Genomic DNA, 24,482 nt, shown 5'->3' on the forward strand with positions numbered 1-24,482 from the left:
ATATTTATAATTGTAAATCACTCACATGGGCAATTCTCTCTGTCTCTGTCTCTTTCTCTGTACTTTTAATTATTCACATATTAGTGTGTGTACAGTATATAAGGCCTTATCAGTTTTATAGAAGATAATGAAAAACAACATATTACGTAATACAAACTTGCTATAGTACTCACTGCTGAGGTTGACATTGTTTCTGAGTGACCTCAAACCTACCTGTTCCTTTTCTCTACTTTGTATCAAATATCAATCTGCCTGATCGGTTGGCCTGGCTGTACTCTGTGTGTGCATATTTGTGTTAATATATCACATTATATCTAATATTTGCATTTTTATTTTGCATAAATAAAGAAATGAATGAGTCATAATGGTGGAATATGAAACTTGTTGACTTATTTTGCAGTGCACAGAGAGGTGATTGTGTTGTTTCGCCTTCCCTCACTGATATAAATCAGACAGATGGACAAAGTATTGGAAACTTGTCTCAGTGTGAAGCAACAAGAATTTAACAGCACTAAAAACTACATGCAACAAATACGACTGCTTCAACCTTCATGAAGGATTTACTGCAGGGCTGTTGAGTGGGTCTTATCTATAAACTGGCACCTGAGTGACAACATAATCCAGTGACCATGGACACGTGTCTATTAAAGTACAGGACAAAGCTTATTACTAACTTATTTAATACTATGTCCTCCTGTAAAAAAGCTGCTGCACATTTTCCTAATGTCTACGTTTTATCATTAAATCAGTCACTCCTTCACCTTTTCCCCAAAATGAATCACAGCGCACTCTGTTGAGGCCGATTCCCACGCGTCGTTTAATTTAACGCACCGTATTATATTTTGTCTCGTGATGTTTTTTCCACTGGGTAACAAGTTGGATAGATTTTGTTTTCTATTCTCCATAAATCTAATTTTCCAGCGCGAGCTCGACAAAGAAAACTTTACTTTTCGAACCCAGAGTACAGAGAGTGAGAGAGCGTGTCCCTCGTAAACAGGAGGTCCATAAATCACCAGATATCAGGGGGTTTGTTCATTAGCCGGCTGATTAGAAAGTCAAAGCTGAACTCAGAGCAGAGCAGAGCGCCACGTGCTGCTGATATCTGAGGCAATATGGAGGCTTATCAAAGTGTGTGGGTGAAATCCTGGAGGAGGGGGTGGGTGGGGTGTGTGTCTGTGTATATGTGTGTGTCACATTCTGTAAACATACGTGTGTGTGTGTGTGTTTGCGAAACAAAAGCGAAGGGAGGGAATGAAATCTCAGAGTGAACTTTTAACAGTTGGATAACTTAAGGTTTTAAAGCTTGATGTATTATACGCAACAATATACAGTATATGTGTAATAAAGCTGCTCATTATAGTGAACGCTCATGACTTTCCAAGAATTTCACGCTGTTTATTGTAGCTGGAGAAGCTTTTAGACCTGGATTGGACAAAAAAAAACACCACTAAAAACCAAACTAATGAAATTCTTTCAGGATTATACTAAGAAACAATGCAGAGAAAAAAAAAAACCTCAATAAAAAAATGATGCTTATAAAAGAAAATGTTGCACAACTGCTACAGGGAAAACCCTCTTATTATACTGGTAATGGTTGTCATGAGTGAAAAGTATTCGATGAGTAAAAGTGCAGAATGAGTAACATCTGTCAGTAAACCAGGGTTACACTTATTTACATCTTTAAAAAAAACAAAAGACTAACCACAAATCTCTTGTTGGTCAAAGAGTTAAACGCTTCAGTGCTCTTTCATTTAGAAAGAAGAAAGAGTGCATGTAACTTTTTCCTTTCAAAGGGATGAAACACTCAGGACAAAGAAGCCAAATGTCTCCCACAGCAAAAAAAAAAAAGAAGAAAAAAAAAGCGATTGCTTGTTAATCTCCCAGTGAACTCTCAGAGGACTGCAGTGCGCCTGCAGAGAGATGACAGGATGGTCTGGCTGCAGTCCCACACACTCACACACATGGTTCAAGTTATTAACTCCCTCTTCGATGTCATAAATCAACCATGCGGCCAACACGGGTCCACATGGGCCGCGAGTGTTCGACATGCACGAAAAAAAAGAAGGGAGGAAGAGCGCGGGAGAGAGAGGAGGAACAGGGTGGGGTCCGAGGTTATGGGAGCGCTTGTTCGGCTGCGGCATCGGAGAGATATGAACTATCTTTTGGCAGGAGCTGCTGCACCAATCAGGTGGCTCCGATGGTCTCAGCCTCCTCCTGGCAGCAGCAGCATCATCATTATCATCATCATCGTGAGCAGCAGCAGCTGTCGGGCTGCTTAACATCTGTCCTGGAACCTCCTCTTATCTCCAGATCATTCATGTCTCAGCTCAGCGCTGTGTGAGTGGCACATCAAGGACGAATGGAGCGTTTCGCTCCAAAATAATAACTTAAAACTTAAAAACTAAGACGCACAGTTAATATGACTGATCGTAGAAGATTAAAGCCTGACGTCTTTTTTCTTAACCTTTAGTTTACCTCATGACTTCGCAGAATTAAAGACACTTGCTTGTGTGTGTTTTTTTTCCCATCCTTGTTGGTCCTTAAAGGGATAGTTCAACATTTTGGCAAATTCTCCTATCACCATAATCCGTATGGTCATAGCAGTAGGTTCATTACCTTTAATTATCGGTGCATGTTGTTTTGAGATCGGCGGGGCAGAGACGTGAGCTGCTCAGTGAACACAATGGAGGTGAACGGTACTTTCGCCTTTCCCTCATCAAACTCATCAAATACACAATCCAACAACTCCAAAACGCTCTGGTGGACAAGTTGTGACCTGCACATTCACCACGCTATGAAATAATCATGTATAATTATGTAACATTACAATACATGAAGCAAATACTCTGAACCGGCTGCATTTGCCTCTAAAACAACTCAGTCTCGTAATGTTACATGATTATTTCATAGCGTGGTGAATGTGCAGGTCACAACTTGTCCACCAGAGCGTTTTGGAGTTGTTGGATTGTGTATTTGATGAGTTTGATGAGGGGCAGGGGACCTGTACCGTTCACCTCCATTGTGTTCACTGAGCAGCTCACGTCTCTGCCCCGCGGATCTCAAAACAACATGCACCGATAATAAAAGGTAATGGACCTACTGCTGTGACTATAGGGATTATGGTGATAGGATAATTTACCAAAATGTGGAACTATCCCTTTAATGAAACATATAGTCGTCGTTCTTGTCTCCTCACCTGTCTGGGCTCTTTTGTGTTGCAGGGCTCCATCTTGACCTTTGACCCCGCTGTGAAGGCAGAAATGGCCAAGCAGAGGTCCTGCTGTCGGATCAGCGGCTCTATCAGCTCCCATCTCTGCAAAACACCAGAGGACACTGATCAGAGCTCATGTGATTTTCCATTTGGTTTCTTTCATAATGCGCAAGTATTAGATTTGCGCATTAGGGCCGCCTCAGCTCACTATTAATCAAAATAAAATATTTCCTCAGTAACCTTCAATCCAACAGGTTTGTGTCAGCACTGAAACTAAAACCTTTAACTTTACTGGGTTGCATATTTGCAGCGCTATCAATCACAAACCAAAACTTCTGTCGGGGCTGATTTTTTTTTTTTTGAGATGAAGGCTGGATTTGCTTCCTGGAAACAGAGGAACTGGTCCAAGTTTTCTCCTCAGCCACATTTGCTTGTCAGCGATGAACTTTTGAATTTCTCATATCACTTTCAGGCCTTAATCTGAACCACAGGTTGGAAGTGACAGATGATAACTGTGACATACAGCTGAGTTTATATTGTACTATGCATCACGAGGAATATAGTGAGGTTTTGGCACATTGTTCCTCCTGTGAAGATTATTTAACATATTATGTGTATCAGTTCAGAAGGTATTTTTTTCATCTTGGTAACAGACTGTTTTTTAATTTTTTTTTTAAGGAGACCCTGAGGAGTTTGCTTCTGGTTATAAAAGAGTCTCATATTAATGTGGATGAATCTACATTACCAACATTTGCCATTTTCGATAAATATGTCGTTTTGTCTTTATAGTTATTTTGATATTATTATTCAGTGGTGAAAGTGACTACAAGGAGTTTCGGAAAGCAGAGTGTTTTCACGCTACATTTCCCACGGTGAAATTCTTGGATCGGCGCAAGACAGACGGAAGCATTTGCCAAGAATGTTTTCATTAATCAAGAACGAAGGTCGGAGGTTCAAAGACCATAAACGATGCCAACCAGCGTCCAGGAAACTGAAAAGCTGCTGCTAAATAATATCAAAATAACTATAATGACAAAACGATATATTTATCGAAAACAAACCCATTAACAAGTGAGTAACGTAGATTCATCCACATTAATATGACTCTTTTATAACCAAAAGCAAACTCCTAGGGGTCTCTTTAAGGGGAAGAGAGAAGGAAAGGGAAGATAAAGAAAGGGAAGGGAAGAAGGAAGGAAAAAAAATTCAAATAAAAAACTTGCACCACTGTTACTAGTTTGCACTTGTATTGCTGCTATTGTGCCTTCTACTTTTTTGATGTATATTTTCTTTTTCTTTCTAGTTTAGTTTTATATGCTCCTATTTATGTATATATTCTAGATTTGTATATTAGATTTGTAGATTGTTTTAAATGTTTATTGTTTGCACTGAGGGTCTGAGAGAAACGCAGTTTAGATCGTCTGTTTGCCCTGTATATATTGTAGAATTGACAATAAAGTTGACTTAGACTTTGATTAACAAGTTGATAAAAAAGTAATATTCTTCCAAAGAAAAGCAAAACAAAACAAATGCATCACTTATCTGAGTCATTTATAAGAAACACATTACATAAGCAACATAGTGATTTCAGTTTCTACACATCCAAGGATCAATGTAATTGCTTGACGTTGTCTCTGGGGCTTTTTATATCCTCATATCAGTGCATTAAATGTTAATAACCCTCCACATCTGTGCGATCGGGTCATATCCCTGCACATTTACTTGTATTTCACAGCAATAATCCATCCTGTAAGTGAATGAACCCTCGGTCTCCAGAGGAAACTGACCTGTGATTGTGGCCTGTTGGCTCCGATGACCCTGCACTCTGCCAGGCCGAGGATGTCGGTCCCACGGGTCTCCAGACACAAACCTCCTTGTTTGAGCACACTGGACACCGCCTCCTGCTCAGGGACCCTGAGGGAAACATTTACAGAGAGGAGCCAGGTCAGAGAAAGGTCTTATTACAACAGATTGGGCTGAACCGACTTGACTCTTCTTTGCCCCTTCGTTGAGTAGCTGAATCACACCGACGACGACTAATCCGCCTCATTACAACATCTGCTTATAAAGATAGATGGTTACAGTTTGAGAAACCACAGTTATTTGGAGAAGGGCCACAGATACAACCAGATGGAGAAGAGGTGGAGGCTTTTCTTGAGAAACAGGCTGGTGGGACACACTCTGATAACCCCCTCATCCCCCCCCCCGATGATTCCCATCCAAATCAGATACAGTCGCTGCTGTATATTTAGATTATTGGCTCTGAACTTGAAGGTCAAGGCAGCCTGAGGGGATTCAAGATTATTTTTTGCGCAAAAAAAGAAAAAAAAAACAGAAAAGAAAAATCCCTAGTGCATTTGTCAATGTGGGTTTCTTCCTTTTGAAATGAAATGATGGTTAAAAAGTCGTTCTGCCTCATTTCTGGCCCTTGGCCTCCTCCAATAATCAATCAAAACAAACTTATTTCTGTTTTGTTGGTTTTTAAGTGGTGTTGAAGTGGTAGGATAACCTTGCTTCTCTTTGGTGCTCCATAATAAACACAAACACAACATGAATATTCAGATTTTCATCAGGGCCACAGGTCAGAAAAGAAGTCATGCACAAAGGTCAACCTGCAACTTGCAAACATGTTTCAATCCCCCCTTTGTTTAAAAAGCGTTTTAGCCTCGTGCTCTCTTTCTCTCTCTCATGCATGTTTGACCTGGTCTGTTTTCAGAAGGACGTTTTCACATTGATCTGCTGAAGTTGCCCTGTGTTCACCTTTAATCTCAGTTTAACACCTGAATATACAAACAGGATTTTTAAACCAGTCACGGTTCAGTATAAGACTTGTAAAAAACTAAACAAAAAAAAAGTTAAATGTCAGATATTCAGTCGCTTTTATGCAGGTGTTAAATGCATAGAAGTACCACATACATTTGTTTATAGCATCAAGGCTTTTTGACTTTGACAGGAACCTCTATTTGAACAAAATAAAACTTTTTTTTTTCACAAAATTCTAAAATGCTCCTGTTGACATTTGTGGTGTTAGGGTCAATTTTGACCTGGTTATAACGATAAGAACACCGTTAAAACTGAAATCTTAAGTGCAAAACCAACCTTTTCATGGATAACAATGTAACCAAGAGATCAGAAACAAATGGGGTGATAAATAATTGTTTTAGTGTGTTTTACAGCTGATTTAGGACTCATAGACCATAGATGGTAGCAGAAAGCTGACAATAGGAAGGTTCAGTTGAAGCCAAGGGGTATACTGACAAAAAAAGGCCCAGGGACCCACACCAAAAAATATATCGAAACCAATATTTTCATGGACAAGGAAGCCCAACAATGTAACCAAGAGATGAAAAACAAATTGGATGAAAAAAAATGTTTTTAGTGTATTTTACAGCTCAAAACGGACCCAAACACCATATATGTTGGTAGCAGAAAGCTAACACAAGACGAAGGTTAAATGTCATTAAAGTGATTCAATAGTGAGTGTTTTTTGTGTTGTACCTCAGCTCAGGATAGACGTTCTCCATGTACCAGCGGAAAGGTTTGCAGTTCAGCTTCCGCCGCAGGGTCAACCGGTCGGCAATGCTGCACAAACATAACATCAATATGATGTTGGGATAAACGGGGGATAAAATAGAGATATATGGGGGGGAAAAAGGAACAAAACAGGATGGAGGGGAGGACAGAGAAGACAGAGCATGAGTCACAGTGAGGGAGTTTAGAGCTAGATCTACCAAACAGAAAACTAAAACCTAAGCAGCTTGGTGAAGAAACCTCAGCTAACGGGGATTTTTTTTACCAACAACAGTGTTAAACCAGAAACAACTCATTTCTGCTAATCAGGGCTTTTGGTTGTAATCCACAAACACAGCAATGGCTTTATGCAAATGTCCCGAACAATTAGTGAGCTGCTGCTTCTGAAACACACTGAGAGAGGAGGAGGAGAGGAAGGAGAAGAAGATGATGATGACAAAACAAAACACAAACCTCCCGAAGGCCTTGCCCTGGGCCGACGGCCTGGCGGAGTAGTAATACTGTTTATACTCGTCCATCCACACCTCCGCTGCCCGCCGGGTGTTCCTGCAGCGACACAGACACAACACAACACCTGCTGCTCAGACACAGTAATGACAGTGCTGCGGGCATTCCTGCAGCCACATCTAATGGTTGGTTGTCTGACTGTCGCACACAGCAGCACAACCTCAGACGCCACAGAAACCAATAAACAAACAAACAGAAAAAACTAAACACTTCCATGAGGAATTTGAAGTGTGTTTCCAAGTGAAAAGATTTGGATGGTTTGGATTTAGGACTGTGAGAAATAGAAGGTTTTTAAACGAAACTAGATCCATATGTGTGTTTATACAGCTGGCAAATGTGTGTTCAGGACAGAATAAAGTGGTTCCCAGCTCAGTTTTGATTCATCTAGTTCACTGCTTAGGAGTCTGGATGACGTGGAGAAGCTGAAGCGTCTTTTTCAGTTTGATATATTTGCATTTTCTTCATATCTCGAAAAGGCCTGGGCAATGAGAAGAAGAGCTACTGTATATACAAATGAATGATGTTAGTAGTCTCTTAAGTATTTTATGTATGTGTCGTATGTACATTTGTGAGGCGGGGTTAATGCCAACAGGGAGGATTGTCTAGTTTCTGATGTTCTTAGTAAATGTGTCTTGTAATCCCATATGGGATGGACCACAATGGTGGCATGACACAAAAATAAAATATTCATTCAATCATTCATTCATAATACATCGTTAAGAGGATGAGATGCAATGATCTCATGGAAGAAACAGAAAAATAACGTATAATATCTCTATCTGAGCTGATTTAACTGCATATAATATATGTTTCCTTGTCGACTTCTGCTCTGCAGATCAGATCTTCGTCAACATCTTCAAAACCTCTAATCATGAGCGAGAGGATTTTTAGGTGTGAGCAGTTCACCGTTTTTACATTACATGAGTTCTAGGTGATGACTTTTCAAACTGTCGCTCCCTGGCACTTCGGTCCAAATGTGTCAAAAGCGTGAAATGTTCCTGTTCAAGCACTTAATGTCACTCTGAGCTGAGCTGTGTGGCTCATATTTAAAGGGATAGCTCAACATTTTGGCAAATTGGCCCATTGCCATAATCCCTATAGTTTTAGGAGTAGGTTCGTTACCTTTACAGTAATTGTCAGTGCAAGCTATTTTTAGAACGGCGGAGCAGAGCCGCGAGCTGCTCAGAGCTACGCTACGGAGGCTCATGGGATTTCTTGGTTTCCCTCATCAAACTCATCAAATACACAATCCAACAACTCCAAACGCTCTGGTGGACAAGTTGTGACCTGCACATTCACCACGCTATGAGATAATAACAGAACGTTACCAGACAGAGTTGTTGTAGAGGTAAATTCATGCAAAACCGCTGATGCGCGTTGCCTTCAGGGAGAGTTTTTCAGCAAGCAGACTCTGTATTTACCTCGAAAAAAACTTTGAGAGCCTCCGTAGCGTAGCTCTGAGCAGCTCGCGGCTCTTCTCCGGCATTCTAAAAATAGCTTGCACCGACAATTAAAGGTAACGAACCTACTGCTATGACTATAGGGATTATGGCAATGGGCCAATTTGCCAAAATGTTAAACTATCCTTTTAAGGCTCAAGACTAAAAAGATCATCAACCATCTCTGCAACTGGGATTTTTTTTATTTTGTTTTATTGTGCAGTGTGTCTGTGTCGACCCACTCACTTGATGTAGGTGAGAGCGTTGCCTTCTGGGAAGTCGTACGGGTGTCGTTTCCTGAACACGTGCCCCACGCGGCTGCAGGGAAGAATCTCCAGGCTTCCTCCGCACATCCACACCCGGAAAGAAAGCTCTGCAGGAAGGAAGGAGGGAGGGAGGGATGAACACAAGACATGTAGTTATCTGAAGGTGCTGTCTGCCTGTCGGTCTCTAAATTGCACTCTTTACCCTGCACTGTCGCAGTTTCAGCCTGGTCATGTTCACCTGCTACATTTTTTTTCATGCAGCACATCACTGTAATCTGTAAATCGATATGAAATCTGCTGTGGCTGAGGAGTTAATGCTCTGCTGCTGCTGCTGCTGCTGCTGCTGCCTTCTTGCAAATTCCAAGGACACGTTTGGCATTTTGTAGCTCAGACCCATGATACTGCAGGACGGACCTGTGCAGCATCTAAAAGCTTCTGCAGTCAGACAAGACGCAACACGACTAAATACAGGGAGTTAAGACACAGTAAAGTGAAGCACCATCATTATGACAAACAGTTAAAGTAAAAGTTGAAGTGCAAATATACACTGTTACTACAGAGACACCTGAAAGACAGATGTATATAAATGCAAAATGGATGATTTAATCTGAGGTATGAAGTTAAAATTCCCTCTCCTGATCAGTGTTGGGAACGTTACTTTTAAAAAGTAATTAGTTATAGTTACTAATTACTTCTCCCAAAAAGTAACTGTTAGTAACTCCACTACTTCACTATAATAGTAACTAGTTACCAGGGAAAGTAACTATTGCGTTACTTTTTCTTTCTTTTTTTTAAGTTTAAATATGTCGAAGAATTTGGATTTTTTTTCTCTCATTTTTAAATTGTATTTTATTGTTTTCATATATTTCACTGATCGCAATTATGGAATGCGAGTGTGTGTTTTATTGAAAGCGAGGCTGGTGTGCCTATGAAAATAGGTTACAGTGGGTTTTTTAAGTGCTGTGGCTACAAGCAAATCTCATATTGTCTCTGTACAAAGACAACAAAGACCTTTTTAAATGTGAAAACAGCGGAGACCTATTCAAGATTTGCGTTTAATAACAGGCGAAACATCGAAATTAATTTATTCATGGCCACATTAAGTGAAATTATTAACTTTACCGATTATCCATCTGATCATCTGTCCTGCTGCGAGCGCACAACAGGGTATCTGCGGATCCTTAAAAAGTCTTAAATTCATGTATCTAAAATTAAGGCCTTAAAAAGTATTACATTTATTAGAAAATTCTAAGATGGTCTTAAATATATAATACACAGCATCATAAAATATGTATGCACTTAAACTTTTATATGAAATAACAGGGTATGCGCGCGGGGTCTTAAAAAGTCTAAAATGTGAAAATCTAAATTTTAGGTCTTAAAATGTCTTAAATTTGTTGAATTATTGTGTTCAAGTCTTAAATCATTTTAGACAGGTCTTACATTTTCTTATGCCCACCATGGGCGAGCATTTCACTCGCATTTGCCCCTAAAAAAAACCAACATGTGTGAACCGGAAAAATCACAAAAAGAAAGAGCACACGATTGGTCAAAAACTACAAATCCCACAATTATCTGGCCTCAACAATAACAGTAGTTAGTGCAAGTAAGGGAGAGTGGAGCTGTAGGTGAAAAGAGGAAACAACGCCACGTCTGGTCCTGTTCTATGTTGTTCGTTCACACCGTCACCGTTTATTCGTTACGTCCGCGGTGTAAAAGGCCGTGACGCAAAGACGCGATTAGGCGCGAGACGCGGTAGACGCGACTTTTTTTTTTTTGCGACGCTACACCCGATTCTTTTATGGCGACGGGACCTTCGCGTCTTCGTCCTTTTCATCGTGTTTGGTGGGAAGACCCACGAGGGGCTTCCCACCAAACACGAGGAACGCTTTTTTTTCGCTCGAGTTTATACGCGCGACCAAACGCGAGATACGCGAGAAATGCGATTTATCGCTCGTTTTGACTTTGTGTAAATTCGCGTCTTCACGAGCCCGCCCATTTTCACTACAACAACAACATTTCTGCTCTCACCAACCATGGTTGAGGTCACAACGCTGCTGTAGCTGCTCTGGAAGAGTTCCAGCTGATGAGCTACCTAGACTTTGGGGTCAAAGAGGAGCAGTGCGTCGCTGTGTCGGACTGTTTGGATTTAATGAAGAAGCTGCACAGAGTCAGGTGAGCAGAAGCTCAGGACAAACACTTCGCTCCGGGACATAATGTAGCTACACCTCACATGTTCTTGTCTTTTACCTCAGGGAGATTAAAGTAGTGTCTGTTTCCACTTTCCCTCCGATCTCGGCAGCTTCCCTCTGCTAGTCTGTGTGTGTGAGGCTAAACTGCGTGCGTGTGTGGTTTGTGTACAAACTGAACACTGCCTCTGATTGGCTTAGCATGAAACCTTACTCTGCCTCAACCAATCATCATCACTTATGCGGTTGTCTCGTCCCTCCCTCCTCCCCCCTCCCCTCACCAAAGGAGAGGAGGAAAAAACAACAACAGTTTAGCAGCTTCTGTGTCTGAGATGAGCCAAGTCGGAGGACAACGGCTTCAAAGTAGTTTGTAACGCGCCTCATTTAATTGTCGGTAACGGTAACGGCGTTGTAACGGTGGAAATAGTAGTTAGATTACTCGTTACTGAAAAAGATAACGCCGTTAGTAACGCCGTTTATTTTAACGCCGTTATTCCCATCACTGCTCCTGATACTACAGTAAACTCTGAACATTTCATTATCACTCATGTGTTTAACTTCATGACCTTTTCAGTCAACAGAAACAGTTGTGTGTTTCTCAAACAAACAAAGTGGTCACTGTGACAAATAAACACACACTTCTTCACCCCTGAATAAACATAATTTTCGGGAAATAAATGATTCAATGTTCTTGTAAACACAAGAGACTCTTTACTAGTTTACACTAAATGGGACAGAACATTATTCTCCTCATTGTGCACAGTAATGGAGGTGAATCCAGGTCAAATCCATTCTCCCTTTTGGATGTTGTTTCAGTTTAGAGATAACTTGTGTGATCTTCTGGTCACTTATTTAAAGGGTTAGTTCAACATTTTGGCAAATTGGCCTATTGCCATAATCCCTATAGTCATAGCAGTAGGTTCGTTACCTTTATTTGTCGGTGCAAGCTATTTTTAGAACGGCGGAGTAGAGCCACGAGCTGCTCAGAGCTACGCTACGGAGGCTAATGGGATTTCTTGGTTTCCCTCATCAAACTCATCAAATACGCAATCCAACAACTCCAAAACGCTCTGGTGGACAAGTTGTGACCTGCACATTCACCACGCTATGAGATAATAACACAACGTTACAAGACGGAGTTGTTTTTTTCGAGGTAAATACAGAGTCTGCTTGCTGAAAAACTGTCCCTGAAGGCAACGCGCATCAGCGGTTTTGCATGAATTTACCTCTAAAACAACTCTGTCTGGTAATGTTCTGTTATTATGTCATAGCGTGGTGAATGTGCAGGTCACAACTTGTCCACCAGAGCGTTTTTGAGTTGTTGGATTGTGTATTTGATGAGTTTGATGAGGGAAAGCAAGAAATCCAATTAGCCTCCGTAGCGTAGCTCTGAGCAGCTCACGGCTCTGCTCCGCTGTTCTAAAAACAGCTTGCACCGACAATTAAAGGTAACGAACCGACTGCTATGACTATAGGGATTATGGCAATGGGCCAATTTGTCAAAATGTTGAACTATCCCTTTAATCTAAAACTTTTTTAGAAAATGCCCAAGGATAAATTCTGAAATCAATTGTACTTATTTAAAGACTCTGAGTGTACTGTAGGACGTCTGTGGAGGAAGATGAATTACTAAAAAGTCACATTATTCTGATTCAAGTGATAGTTCATCATCATGAGTGAGTGAGCGAACTCACCGAAGTTCTCCCCTCCCCAGATGTCCATGTGGGTGTCGTACTGGCCCAGGTGGTTGAACCAGCTCTTGTCCATGACGAAGATCCCGCCGGCGATGACGGGAGTCCTGCAGAGAGGAGGGGAGGGTGAGTTTTTTTTACAAGCCTGAAGACGACGATAAGCTTTCTAACTCTGCAGATGAACTCGACACACTTCAATCTGTGATTTATTTCCATCGGAAAACGACAAGTCAAAATAAGTCACGGAGTTTGGATTCCTCGACTGCTGCCATTTATTTATTTGTTCCACAGGAAACAGACGCAGCGGACAGAGAGATGGGCGATGAGGGGTTGTAATAACACAGGCCCAGCTGCTGATCATGTGACCTTTTTGTCTTCTAGGATCAGTCATTTTTCCAGTACATTAGTAAATACATAATATTTCCTAATAAAATTATATGAACAAAAAATGAATAAAACGGTTCACATGCTGAAGAGCTCCAATGCTCAATAGAATTTATTAATAAAGTGACGTTTCCAGCGTCATGCTCTTCATCAGACTTACGAGACACCTTAAATACCCACATGATGTGGTCACATGATGTCATGATACATTACGAGACAAGAAAAAAATGTATATAAAAGAAAACATCATACTTCTGTCAGAAATGATCCAACGTATTACAAATTAAATCCTAAACTAAACCACATTGCAAGAAATAAAGATGAATACATTTTTTTTAAGTATGGTGTTTTCTTACATATAGCCTACTGTATATATTTTTTTATCTTGTCCATAATGTATCATGACATCACGTGACCACAAAATGAAATTCAGTCATTATTGAATAGCGCCCGACACAAAAAGGTCCATAAAACTACACAAAAACCTTATAATACTCCTCCATACTGCTCGTCTGCTGCAATCCAAGTGTCCTGAAGGGATATAGTCCAGAGTTTACCCGAAATACACAACTGTTTAGGCTATAAAAATGTCCTAAATGACCTCCCTTCAGGACACTTGGATTGCAGCGGACGAGCAGTGTGGAGGAATATTACAGGGTTTTTGTGTAGTTTTATGGACTTTTTTGTGTCGGGCACTATTGAATCTCTTATAAGGATTTCGTTGGACTATGAACCGGCCTCCCGGTGAATTTCATTTTTTGGTGAACTATTCCTTTAAGAGCATGATGCTCGAAACGTCAGAGCCCTGCAGTGTGTGAACCGTTTCATGCATTTTTTTTATTTCTTTGTGTTTTTCGGCCCGTGTTGGATTTGGATGTGTGTGTGTGGACTTCTTTGTGTACGTTTCTCCTAATAAAATATATGTTAATAATGATTCTTCCAATTTGGTAAATCAACACTACGGCTCCGTGAAAGAGGAGGAAGAGGAATGACAATGAGTGTCGTGGACGTAGCTACCTGATTGCCTGCGTGGGGTCACTTCGCGCCATTTTCTGCTCGATGGGAATCTGCTCCCATTTGAAGTGAAGGCTCCAGTCGAATCCTGGAAGACCAAGGAATAAAAAAGACAGCACAAGTGAGACGGCATGTCAAATCAGGCAGTTAAATTTACAACCACTTCTGTCCAGACATCAGTTCATCTGACGCCGCCAAGAAGACAACGAGGAGTATCCTGCTCGTTCTGGCTTCGGCTCCATCGCTCATACCGATCATAACTACCAGTCCTCACAGTAAAATCTGCTTTACACTTGAAGGAAAACTTTCTACTTCCACTTAAACTTTACACCCTGACTGACTTGAATCCATTTTCCAAAAGTTTCAGAGCTCGATCTGGCAAAGCGCTGTGATGTCACACAACGAGGGCTTGTGAATGTGAAACAGGGGCTTTCCCCCCGAACACAGCTGTGTGTTATTATAAGTGTTTCTCTGCATGATGATTTGTGTGTTGTGCGTCCTGACCTCCTCTCAAGTCGGCGGAGGCAGCCAAGTAGGCGAAGTTGTCCAGGCTGATGACGTCAATGATGGGGCTGACCACACGCGTATGGTCCTGCATGGGAGGAGAAGACACATTATTACCATGCAGACACTTCGCAAGACGTGATTAAACACCTCATACTCGAACTCCTACAAGTATTTACTGTACGTGCTCCTTCTGCACGGATGGAAGCAATAAAAGTTGTGAAAGTCAGCGTGTTTTATAATAGTTTTAGTATTAGGACATGAGAAAGTGGGTAAGGTAATCATGAAATGCACAACACTGGCATAGCTCCAGGGACAGTGATGCCGGTCGGTCAGTTCACTGCTTTAAAGGGATAGTTCACCCAAAATTCAAATTTCACTCATTATCTACTCACCCTCATGTCGACTAAGGGCTGGGAGAAGTTTCAGAGTCCTCCGTGCCTTCTCTGAGTTACAGCGGGGCTCCGTGCAGCACTGCATGTCCATATGACGGTTGCGAACGGAGCTCACTTTTCTTCGTCCAAAAAGACACACCAAAAAACATCCAAATACCTCCATACTGCTCGTCTGTAATGTCCCTCTTGTATTGAAGCCCCGACATGAGAAATTGCTCCGAAAAAAATTAAATAAGTCTATATTTTAAGCTTGTTTGTAGCGGAAGCTCCCAGCACTGCTCTTCCTGGTCCGTCCAAATCTTGCGCGATTTGCACTGACACCCAGTTCACTGCTCCACAAATCGTGCGAGAGCAACACTGGGAGCTTCCGCTACAAACAAGCTTCAAACATATTCTTATTTTATATTTTTCGGAACAATTTCTCATGTCGGGGCTTCAATACAAGAGGGACATTACAGACGAGCAGTATGGAGGTATTTGGATGTTTTTTGGTGTGTCTTTTTGGACGAAGAAAAGTGAGCTCCGTTCGCAACCGTCATATGGACATGCAGTGCTGCACGGAGCCCCGCTGTAACTCAGAGAAGGCGCGGAGGACTCTGAAACTTCTCCCAGCCCTTAGTCGACATGAGGGTGAGTAGATAATGAGTGAAATTTGAATTTTGGGTGAACTACCCCTTTAAACATCTCATACTTGAACTCCTACAAGTATTTACAGTACGTGCTCCCTCTGCACGGATGGAAGCAATAAAAGTTGTGAAAGTCAGTGTGTTTTATAATAGTTTTAGTATTAGGACATGAGAAAGTGGGTCGGTTCACCGCTTTGATCTGATCTGAAAAATAATTTCAGCAGGTATTGGATGGACTGACATGACATTTATTTTCATTCACAGTGTTTGGAGGATGAATATCAACAGATTTCACAGTCCTCTGACTTTTCATCCAGCGCCAACAGCGTTATTATCTTTGTCAGTGTTTTGACAGATGTCGATGTAGATAATTATATTGCATTTTGCTGTGAAGATGTCAGTATGAAAACTGTCACCGTACCAACCACAACCATCTTTCTGTTTACCTCTATTTACCACGTTGGATCAAAAGCTTCGTCACCCTCGGCTTTTATCCCTCCTGCAATTTGATGTTGCATTAAAACTTCACAGAGAAGCTAAAGTGGTTTGAGAGCTCAGCATTACTTTTGTTTTTTAAGACTCAGCATGAACAAGTATCGCTACTTTACTTCAAATCTTTCTGCAGCAGCAGTCATGGTAACTATCTCCTAAAATCTAAATCAATGAAAATATCACATTTATTTTCTACTGCTATAACTGCTGCTAGTACTCTGTCCTCTCTTATATTTATGCAGGTTGCTATCTGTTTTCTTATTGTTGTAACTGCTGCTAATACTATGTTTTTTCTTATACTTAACGCAGGTAGCTTTTTATTGTTATCTGTTTTTTATGGTATGTCTGTCCATCTTTAAATGTGAGGACTACGGATGAAAATTAGCTTTGAGCTAAATCCGGCATATTTACATGACGTGATGTGTGCGTCACGAATTGTTCATTAATGTGCATTGTCCTTGTCAAATAAACAATAAAATAATAATATCTTCTATGGTGCAGTCCAGATTTTTCATGAATAAAAACACGACATGTCAAAGCAGTCATGCAATTAACTGTTTGTGCACAGTTAATCTTTGTTCATGTGCAGAAAATCATATTCATAATAATTTTTGTATTTTCAGCGTAATTCTGCGTCTTTTCTTGACTTAACTTTACATCCAACTTTGCATTTTTACACAAGAAATTTGAAAAAGATTTCTTTTTAACCATGTTAAAAGATGAAAAAAGATACAACGCGCTGATGTCAGAACATTTTATCAAACAGTGTTGTAATCAGACTTGAGTCTTTCTCAACATGGTTAAGTTCAGCGAATTAATCAAAATCTATTTTTCGTGAGTCCGGAAAATGAACAAGTGCAAATTGATGAATATTAAATATTGCACCACCACTTTGTGTGGTCGCTCAGTCTCCCAGTGGACGATGTGACGCAACACAGGCTCGATGATTAACTGCCTGTTTGGATCATATGGTTTTGATAAGATGACGATCGATTGTTAACAGGAAAATAATAGTTATTTTCCAGCTGAACATTGTTGTTTCTGTGAATGTTTGTAAGTTTCACGTGTTAGTCTGAGGAAAATCAGAACAACATAAACGAAATACAGTATTATAATGTGACTGTGCACTTTCTGGCTCTCCCCACAGTTCATAGTGGAGATAAACTCACGAGAAACGAACTCTGAACCTCCTGCTGCACAAGTAACACAAACCTGAGAGTAAACACAGCAGGGGAGAGAGCTGCTGATGGTTGATAGACGCTGTGTGTGTGTGTGTGTGTGTGTGTGTGTGTGTGTGTGTGTGTGTGTGTGTGTGTGTGTGTGTGTGTGTGTGTGTGTGTGTGTGTGTGTGTGTGTGTGTGTATTGCCTACATCTGTCTGTCTGTGAAAGCCCGTCTGTGCCAACACCGCTGTTTGCCCATGAGCCATCGTCTGTGTGCGTGTTTGTGTAGTAGTGGGACAGCTTAACATTGGGGACACGGTTTCCAATTAGTGCCGTCCCTCTCTTCTGCTCAGAAACTGAACCCACCCTGAACTTTGTGCTCATTGCACCAAAAAGTGCGGGGGAAGAGTGTGAGATGCCACTCTGCCAGAGAGAGAGGGAGAGAGAGCAATTTGGAAAGTGATGCTCTCAACAGCTTTAAGCAATAGACATTTATTGGGCTTTTAATGAGCCTCTGTGATTTTCCGTAATGCATGAGGAGGCTGCACTTCCCAAATGGATGTCATTGATGATCTCTCCATCTCTCTTTTGTTCTTTATTGACTGTGAATTTATTACAGAGTGAGAGTGCTGTGATTTAGTCTCTTAAATGCTTCCACTTTTCTTTTTATAAAAGAGTTTAGGATTCATTTCCTGCTGCAAAATTCAACATATAGGCTCAGGAACAGACACTGATTTACATGAAATGGAACAAAATCGAGTCATTAACTGTAGAAGAGAATAAAAAAAGGCTTCTTCTGTAATTCAACATGAGTTTCACTGACCCCTGATTTCATAATTTCCACACATGACATGTGACATGTTGTGGAGGGAAGGGGGGAGGGTTCCTTTGCTTCATCACACAGTAATGTCACATCTGTGTCTGAGTAACGGACCAACAGAGGACACACTGTCCAGCTGGGGGTCAAAGATCAAGAGCCAGACCTCTGCTGCCTACACTCTGTGGTGATGCGGGATTTTTTTTCTGTGTGTAAGAAAAGAAACGAGTCGGCCGATGCCTTTTCTGTGGATAAAGTTCAATCCTAACATTTATTATTTGAAGTGACTAAGGGAGAAATCGAATCAATCGAGTCAAAATGCGACAAATCTACGAGATCGGGCTAAATTTAAATTCCTACTAAGCTTCTGTATTTTGATTTTCTGCAGCTTAATGCAGAGTATCCAGACACTTTTTGGATGCTGTCACTTTGCCTTTGTCAGATTTTGTTATGTTATGTATCCTCGGGCTAAAATCATTTGAATCCACGGCCGCCTGCTGCTCCAGCTCTAGCCTCACAGGTCGTCCCTCGCGGTGCATTAAATAATGTACTTTCACAGCGGGAATCATGATGTTTTTATCTCATTTTCCTTTTTTCTTGTCCCTGCCCCACCAGCGCTTCTGTATATTACCAAGAGCAGACTGAGCAGACTGTGTGGAAGTCACCACTCCCAGAAAAACTGCACAAACAAAAAACTAATCTAAACCTCTTTCTGCCCACAGACCCCTAGTTTAAATTCTTTTATACCTAATTCAATACTTTTACTTTTGATACAGTCTACTAATTGTATTATTACAATAAAACTTTATAACTTCACTTCTAAAATATTATTTCTCACATCCAATGTGTTTCCTCCGCCCCTGGCGACAGGCCTGTCTCACTGTAATTAAAATAAACAACCAACAAGATAAGTTCACGGATACTAGCGATATTTAAATTCCTCTCTCTCTCTCTTTTGTTTTTGTGTTTGATCTCATGCTAACATCAGCCCACAGTACAAAACATTTTGGCACTCACTCGTTTTTTCACATAATCAGTGAGACTTTCTGCTCCAAGAGCCGTGGCAGCTTCTGAGAAATGTTCTGATCTGAAATGCTAATTGTTTTTTGGTCTATTAGACAAATGGTTCCCACCCTGGAGCCACGTCCCAGGATAAACACGAGAGGGTGATTGGGTTTCAAGATGATTAAGAGGAGCAGAAAGGAGAAAAAAGCACATGTTTTTCTAAAAATCTACACTCTTCTTTTCGTGTGAATTAGGTTGATGTTGCTCATTTCTAGCTCCTCTTCACATTAGGAGTGTGTAAGTAAGTGTTGCTGCAGATTACCTCCAGCACTTTGCAGTTTCTCCCTAAGGTGCTAAAAGTATTAAAGGGATAGTTCACCCAAAATTCAAATTTCACTCATTATCTACTCACCCTCATGTCGACTTAGGGCTGGGAGAAGTTTCAGAGTCCTCCGTGCCTTCTCTGAGTTACAGCGGGGCTCCGTGCAGCACTGCATGTCCATATGACGGTTGTGAATGGTGCTCACTTTTCTTCATCCAAAAAGACACACCAAAAAACATCCAAATACCTCCATGCTGCTCGTCTGTAATGTCCCTCTTGTACTGAAGCCCCGACATGAGAAATTGTTCCGCCGGTCAGGAAGAGCAGTGAACTGAGACACTGGGAGCTTCCACTACAAACAAGCTTAAAATATAGACTTATTTAATTTTCTTTGGAACAATTTCTCATGTCGGGGCTTCAATACAAGAGGGACATTACAGACGAGCAGTATGGAGGTATTTGGATGTTTTTTGGTGTGTCTTTTTGGACGAAGAAAAGTGAGCCCCATTCACAATCATTATATGGACAAATACTGCTGCGCGGACCCCCCCGTAACTCCGAGAAGGCACGGAGGACTCTGAAACTTCTCCCAGCCCTTAGTCGACATGAGGGTGAGTAGATAATGAGTGAGAAATTTGAATTTTGGGTGAACTATCCCTTTAAGAGGAGCAGAAAGGAGAAAAAGCATGGTGTTGCTCATTTCTAGCTCCTCTTCACATTATGAGTGTGTACGTGCTGCTGCAGATTACCTCCAGTACTTTGCAGTTTCTCCCTAAGGTGCTAAAAGTATTAAATATCACCTCAACCTAGTCAGACAATGGCCATGCAGGAGAAATGGGTATTATGGGATGCACCTTCCCCATAATAACCGATTCAGCTCTCTAATCCCCCAACATGTGTGAGCAGACCGATGTCTCATTATTCCTGCTTAATTACTCATTAACTTCACCTCTTTTTAGGCTGCTCTTCTAATAGAAAGCCTCATTATGTTGATTTAAGAACATACTGGACGGCGACCCCTCATCAGCGTCGGATTAATGGATGTGAAGCCAGGTGCAGCAGCGTTAACACCGAGGCTGTAATGCAAGCCGGATGATTCAGAGAGAGCAGCCCAGAGCCGAGGAGGACGAGTGCACGGAAAAAAGACAATGTGCACGACGCACTCACACTCACTTGCAGGCAGCGTGTAGAGTCGACTTCTTCTGAATAAAACATTCAGATTTCTGAATATGAGTTTTGTTGCATGCAGTGTTTCTGAATGAGTTGTCTGGATTCTTGTTTGCGAACAAACTGCAGAGTCCTCCCCTTGCTTGTCCTTCAGCAAGGTGACTGAGCACTTTCTACACTGTAAGTTTGTTCTTCTACTTTTAAAGGAACAGTTCAACATCTTGAGTCGCTTGTTTTTTTGTTCTTGTCAGAGTTAGATTGAAAGATTAAGCAAGACAATGACGTGAAGCTATGATCATTAGACCAGCGGTCCACTACTATTTGTAGTGGCAAATGTTGGCCCCGTTCTTGCCTCATACACTATTCACTTTGCTGAAAACCTAAAACATGTTAGTGGCCCACACCCTAGAATAAAACAGAGATCAAGATTTTTGTGTTATTTGTTGTATTAGTACCTTTTTTTTAACTAAAATTGTGATGTTTTATAGCTGGCTTGTCGGCTCTCTTGCGATATGATTGAAATTTGTTTATTTGGATAAAACCCCTTGAGATGTATCATCTCGTTTTCGAGGGGGTCCAAACATTTAAACAGACATAGATTCAACAGACAAACATGTACTCAACAATATAGAAAAACAGACAAATAAACAAGCAAACCAAAAGACAAAAACAACAGTACAAACAAGGACAAACCACAGTTATTATAACTACATCGGGACAAAACAAAACAACAATATCCTCACACCCCACCAGGGGGCTGAGACCCACAGGTTGGTAACTACTGTATTAGACTGTTAATGTTGCTTAATATAAAGGCTGGAAGAAGTGGGAGCTGTAGATCTGAAGGAAGCAGAAATCCACCATAGCAGCAGCCACTCTACATTTAATCCAACCACAAACCAAGTTTTGACCAAAAATAATCAGCCACTTTAACCTCGACTGACATGATGGTTATTATTAAGGCACTAAAAGGCTAAATTAACCAGTTTCCCTCTGTTTTTAGTCTTAACACTATGCTAAGCTAACCTGCTTCTGGCTACAGCAACGTATCAGTCTTCTCATCTAATGCTCTGCAAAAAAACTTTAAAAAATGTATCATCCACAACGATGAGCAACTTCTCTAATTAAAAGGCAGAGTTGTATGAAGTATGTTTTTGCTGGATTGAGAGAACTGAAGACGAAGAAGCAGAGAAAACTCCCCAAAAAGTGATAAATGAGTTAGTTGTTTATGAACAAAGTTGTTTTTCATCTCTTTTGAGGTCTTTGTAAACTGAACTGAGGCGGTTGATTCAGTGGCAGCGCCGCCTTACAGTAGAAGCAGAAGCGGACTGTGGAGAAACGAGTCTGAGTGTCAGACTGTAGTGGGAGCATGAACACAAGAGAGGAGAGACGCCATCACTGAGAGAAATACGAGATGAAACAGTTTCCTGACGCAGAGTCAGTGGGAGTGAGTGTTGGCCGGTGGTGATGGGGGGATGGCAGTAGATTTTGGGGGGGAGCAGCTGTGCTGTGCAGGTTTGTAACGTCAGGGGAGGGAGGAGAGAGCCAGCAACACTCGATCAGTCATTAGTGAGTGATTCAGGCCTCTCTCCACGGCTACATCTCTCTTTATCAAAACACCAGAGCCTCATAGAGTCTCAGTTAGTGCAAAGCAGCAGTCGCCTCTGCAGCCTCTTATATATATATATCTGTGGATGCATTCATTTGCATTCTGTGTGCACTTCACTTGTACGACTATGTTAAAGTGAAACAGAAAAGCAGACTTTTAGAGGGAGGCAATGAGGACTGACAGCCAGAATACCCTTGAAAATACCAAAGAAATTAGAAATGACAGAGGCGAAATCCCCATGATGATTGCAAGTAGCTGTTTTTTTTGTTTTTTTTAGCATTTCATCCTGTGCACATTTTCATTCTGAGTTGCGAAACATTCATGTGTGTTCCCCGGTGGGGCTGCATAATTTAATTTGTAGGATGCGGTGGTGAATGAGGAGAGCCTTCCCACCGCATTGAAAAAAAAAAAAAAAAAAAAATCATGAGAAAGAGCCCAGCATGCAGCCTGGAGCCAGAGCTAATGCTGTCACTGTACACACAACACTACACAGACCACCTAATCTGGTAAAACGCTCCAGAATCAAGTGGAAAACGGCACCGCACTGTTTCCAGCGGTGGCAAAGCAAGAGTGTGACATCTGGTCTACAGTGACTAAAAAAAAATCTTCAGCTGAACAAATTGAGTGTTTACTTAACAATATACGATGCCAACGTATTACATCACGGCCAATAAAACGGGCCCTGAAAAAGGAGCAAATTCCCCCTGTAGCGTTAAATCGCAGGGGCAAAAAAAGCAAATGTTCCACCTCTAAAATATGTGAGCGAGACGCGGCGCGAGAGAGAAAGTGAGCTGCTGCATGTAACAGCGGTCTAATTGGAGAGTGTGAATGACGACAGGCTGCTGCTGCTGCTGCTGCGAGCCCCGTGGGCCTGTTCTGTTCTGTTACCTCCTTCACTCGCTGGATCATCGGCTGCAGCCAGTCGGCGTTGACCTCGCAGTGGCTGTCCAAGAAGGTCAAGATGGAGGCCGAGGCCGTGTTGGCGCCACGCACACGTGATCGGATCAGACCTGAGGGGGAGAAAACACACACACACACACAAACAGGGCGGGAAGGAAAGTTTAGAGTGTGAAACTACCACTGGACTTCATTCAACATTGGACGGTGAAGGTGTTGCAAAAAGAAAAACGCTGCCATGAAACCGAAGCACACGGTCAGGGTCACTGTTCGTGCTGATTTAACATGTCAAGAGACAAATTTACTTGTCACGGTGACTTTTCCTCAGCTCTCTGCAGGAGAACTGGAAAAGTTACTGACAGGGAAAACTCATGCACACTGTCTGCAACTGAGATAAAAAATGATTTGTCTCTTTAACGTCTCTTTTTAATGGCTAATACAACCCTGGTCCAGTTGCACAGTCAGGTACCTGTCGCTACATAAAGAGCTGCTGCAGCAGTTTTCTGGTTGTTTCTCACTCCAGGCTTCAAACTGAAGGAGACTGTGTCCAAGACCTTCGTGATCAGAACAACTGAACTCTGGAAATCACTCTCTTTACACCTTCTCCTTTCTGTTCTAGTTCTTTTTATGTCTTTTATATGACCTGAATTGCATTATTTCTGCCTAATTCTTCTTTTCTGTGATGCACTTTGTCACTTTGAAAGATGCGCTATAAATTAAACCACACTGCCCGTCCAAAAAAGAAAAGTCACCACTTGGATTTAACTAAGCTAATAGGTAAGAGCCTCCCATTGGATAATTACTGCATGGATGATTTTGTTTCAGCTGGCAACAACTTATTTAACCCTCACTGATGCAGTCTCATTTACAACCATTGTCAGAAGACACATCCTGTGGTCGTGGAAAAGATGTTAATCTGTTTCAGAAGGGTCAAATTATTGGCATTAAGCAAATAAAACATCTAAGGAGATTGAAACTACTAAAATTGGGTTAAGAACTGTCCAACGCATTATTAAAAACTGGAAGAATAGTGGGGAATCATCATCTTTAAGGAAGAAATGTGGTACAATGTGACCACAGAATCCAGACCTGAACCCCACTGAGAATCTTTTTAAAATGAATGCAACTCTGGACGGAAATAAATGTTGTGACATTGCAGAAGCTTATCGAAGTGATGCCACAGCGAATGCATGTGGTAATCAAAGCTAAAGGCAGAGCAATGAAAGATTAGTGTGCGTCTTTGTTTTTGGACGG

The 24,482-nt window shown here is 41.3% G+C and overlaps 1 protein-coding gene across 1 annotated transcript in view; it reads right to left on the reverse strand.

Annotated features, from left to right (window-relative positions):
• galnt16 (UDP-N-acetyl-alpha-D-galactosamine:polypeptide N-acetylgalactosaminyltransferase 16) overlaps window positions 1–24,482 on the reverse strand; it is a 51,318-nt gene that overhangs the window by 1,699 nt on the left and 25,137 nt on the right. The window contains exons 6-14 of the mRNA XM_083997928.1: window positions 23,220–23,341; window positions 14,737–14,824; window positions 14,236–14,320; window positions 12,838–12,941; window positions 8,935–9,061; window positions 7,196–7,288; window positions 6,710–6,793; window positions 4,999–5,125; window positions 3,197–3,313 (exon numbers count right to left, since the gene is read on the reverse strand). Coding sequence (XP_083854054.1) covers window positions 3,197–3,313; window positions 4,999–5,125; window positions 6,710–6,793; window positions 7,196–7,288; window positions 8,935–9,061; window positions 12,838–12,941; window positions 14,236–14,320; window positions 14,737–14,824; window positions 23,220–23,341 — 947 coding nt within the window. The remainder of the gene's footprint in view (window positions 1–3,196; window positions 3,314–4,998; window positions 5,126–6,709; window positions 6,794–7,195; window positions 7,289–8,934; window positions 9,062–12,837; window positions 12,942–14,235; window positions 14,321–14,736; window positions 14,825–23,219; window positions 23,342–24,482) is intronic.

The sequence above is a fragment of the Trachurus trachurus genome, assembly GCF_905171665.1.
Source record: "Trachurus trachurus genome assembly, chromosome: 22".
In the NCBI taxonomy this organism is placed as follows: domain Eukaryota; kingdom Metazoa; phylum Chordata; class Actinopteri; order Carangiformes; family Carangidae; genus Trachurus; species Trachurus trachurus.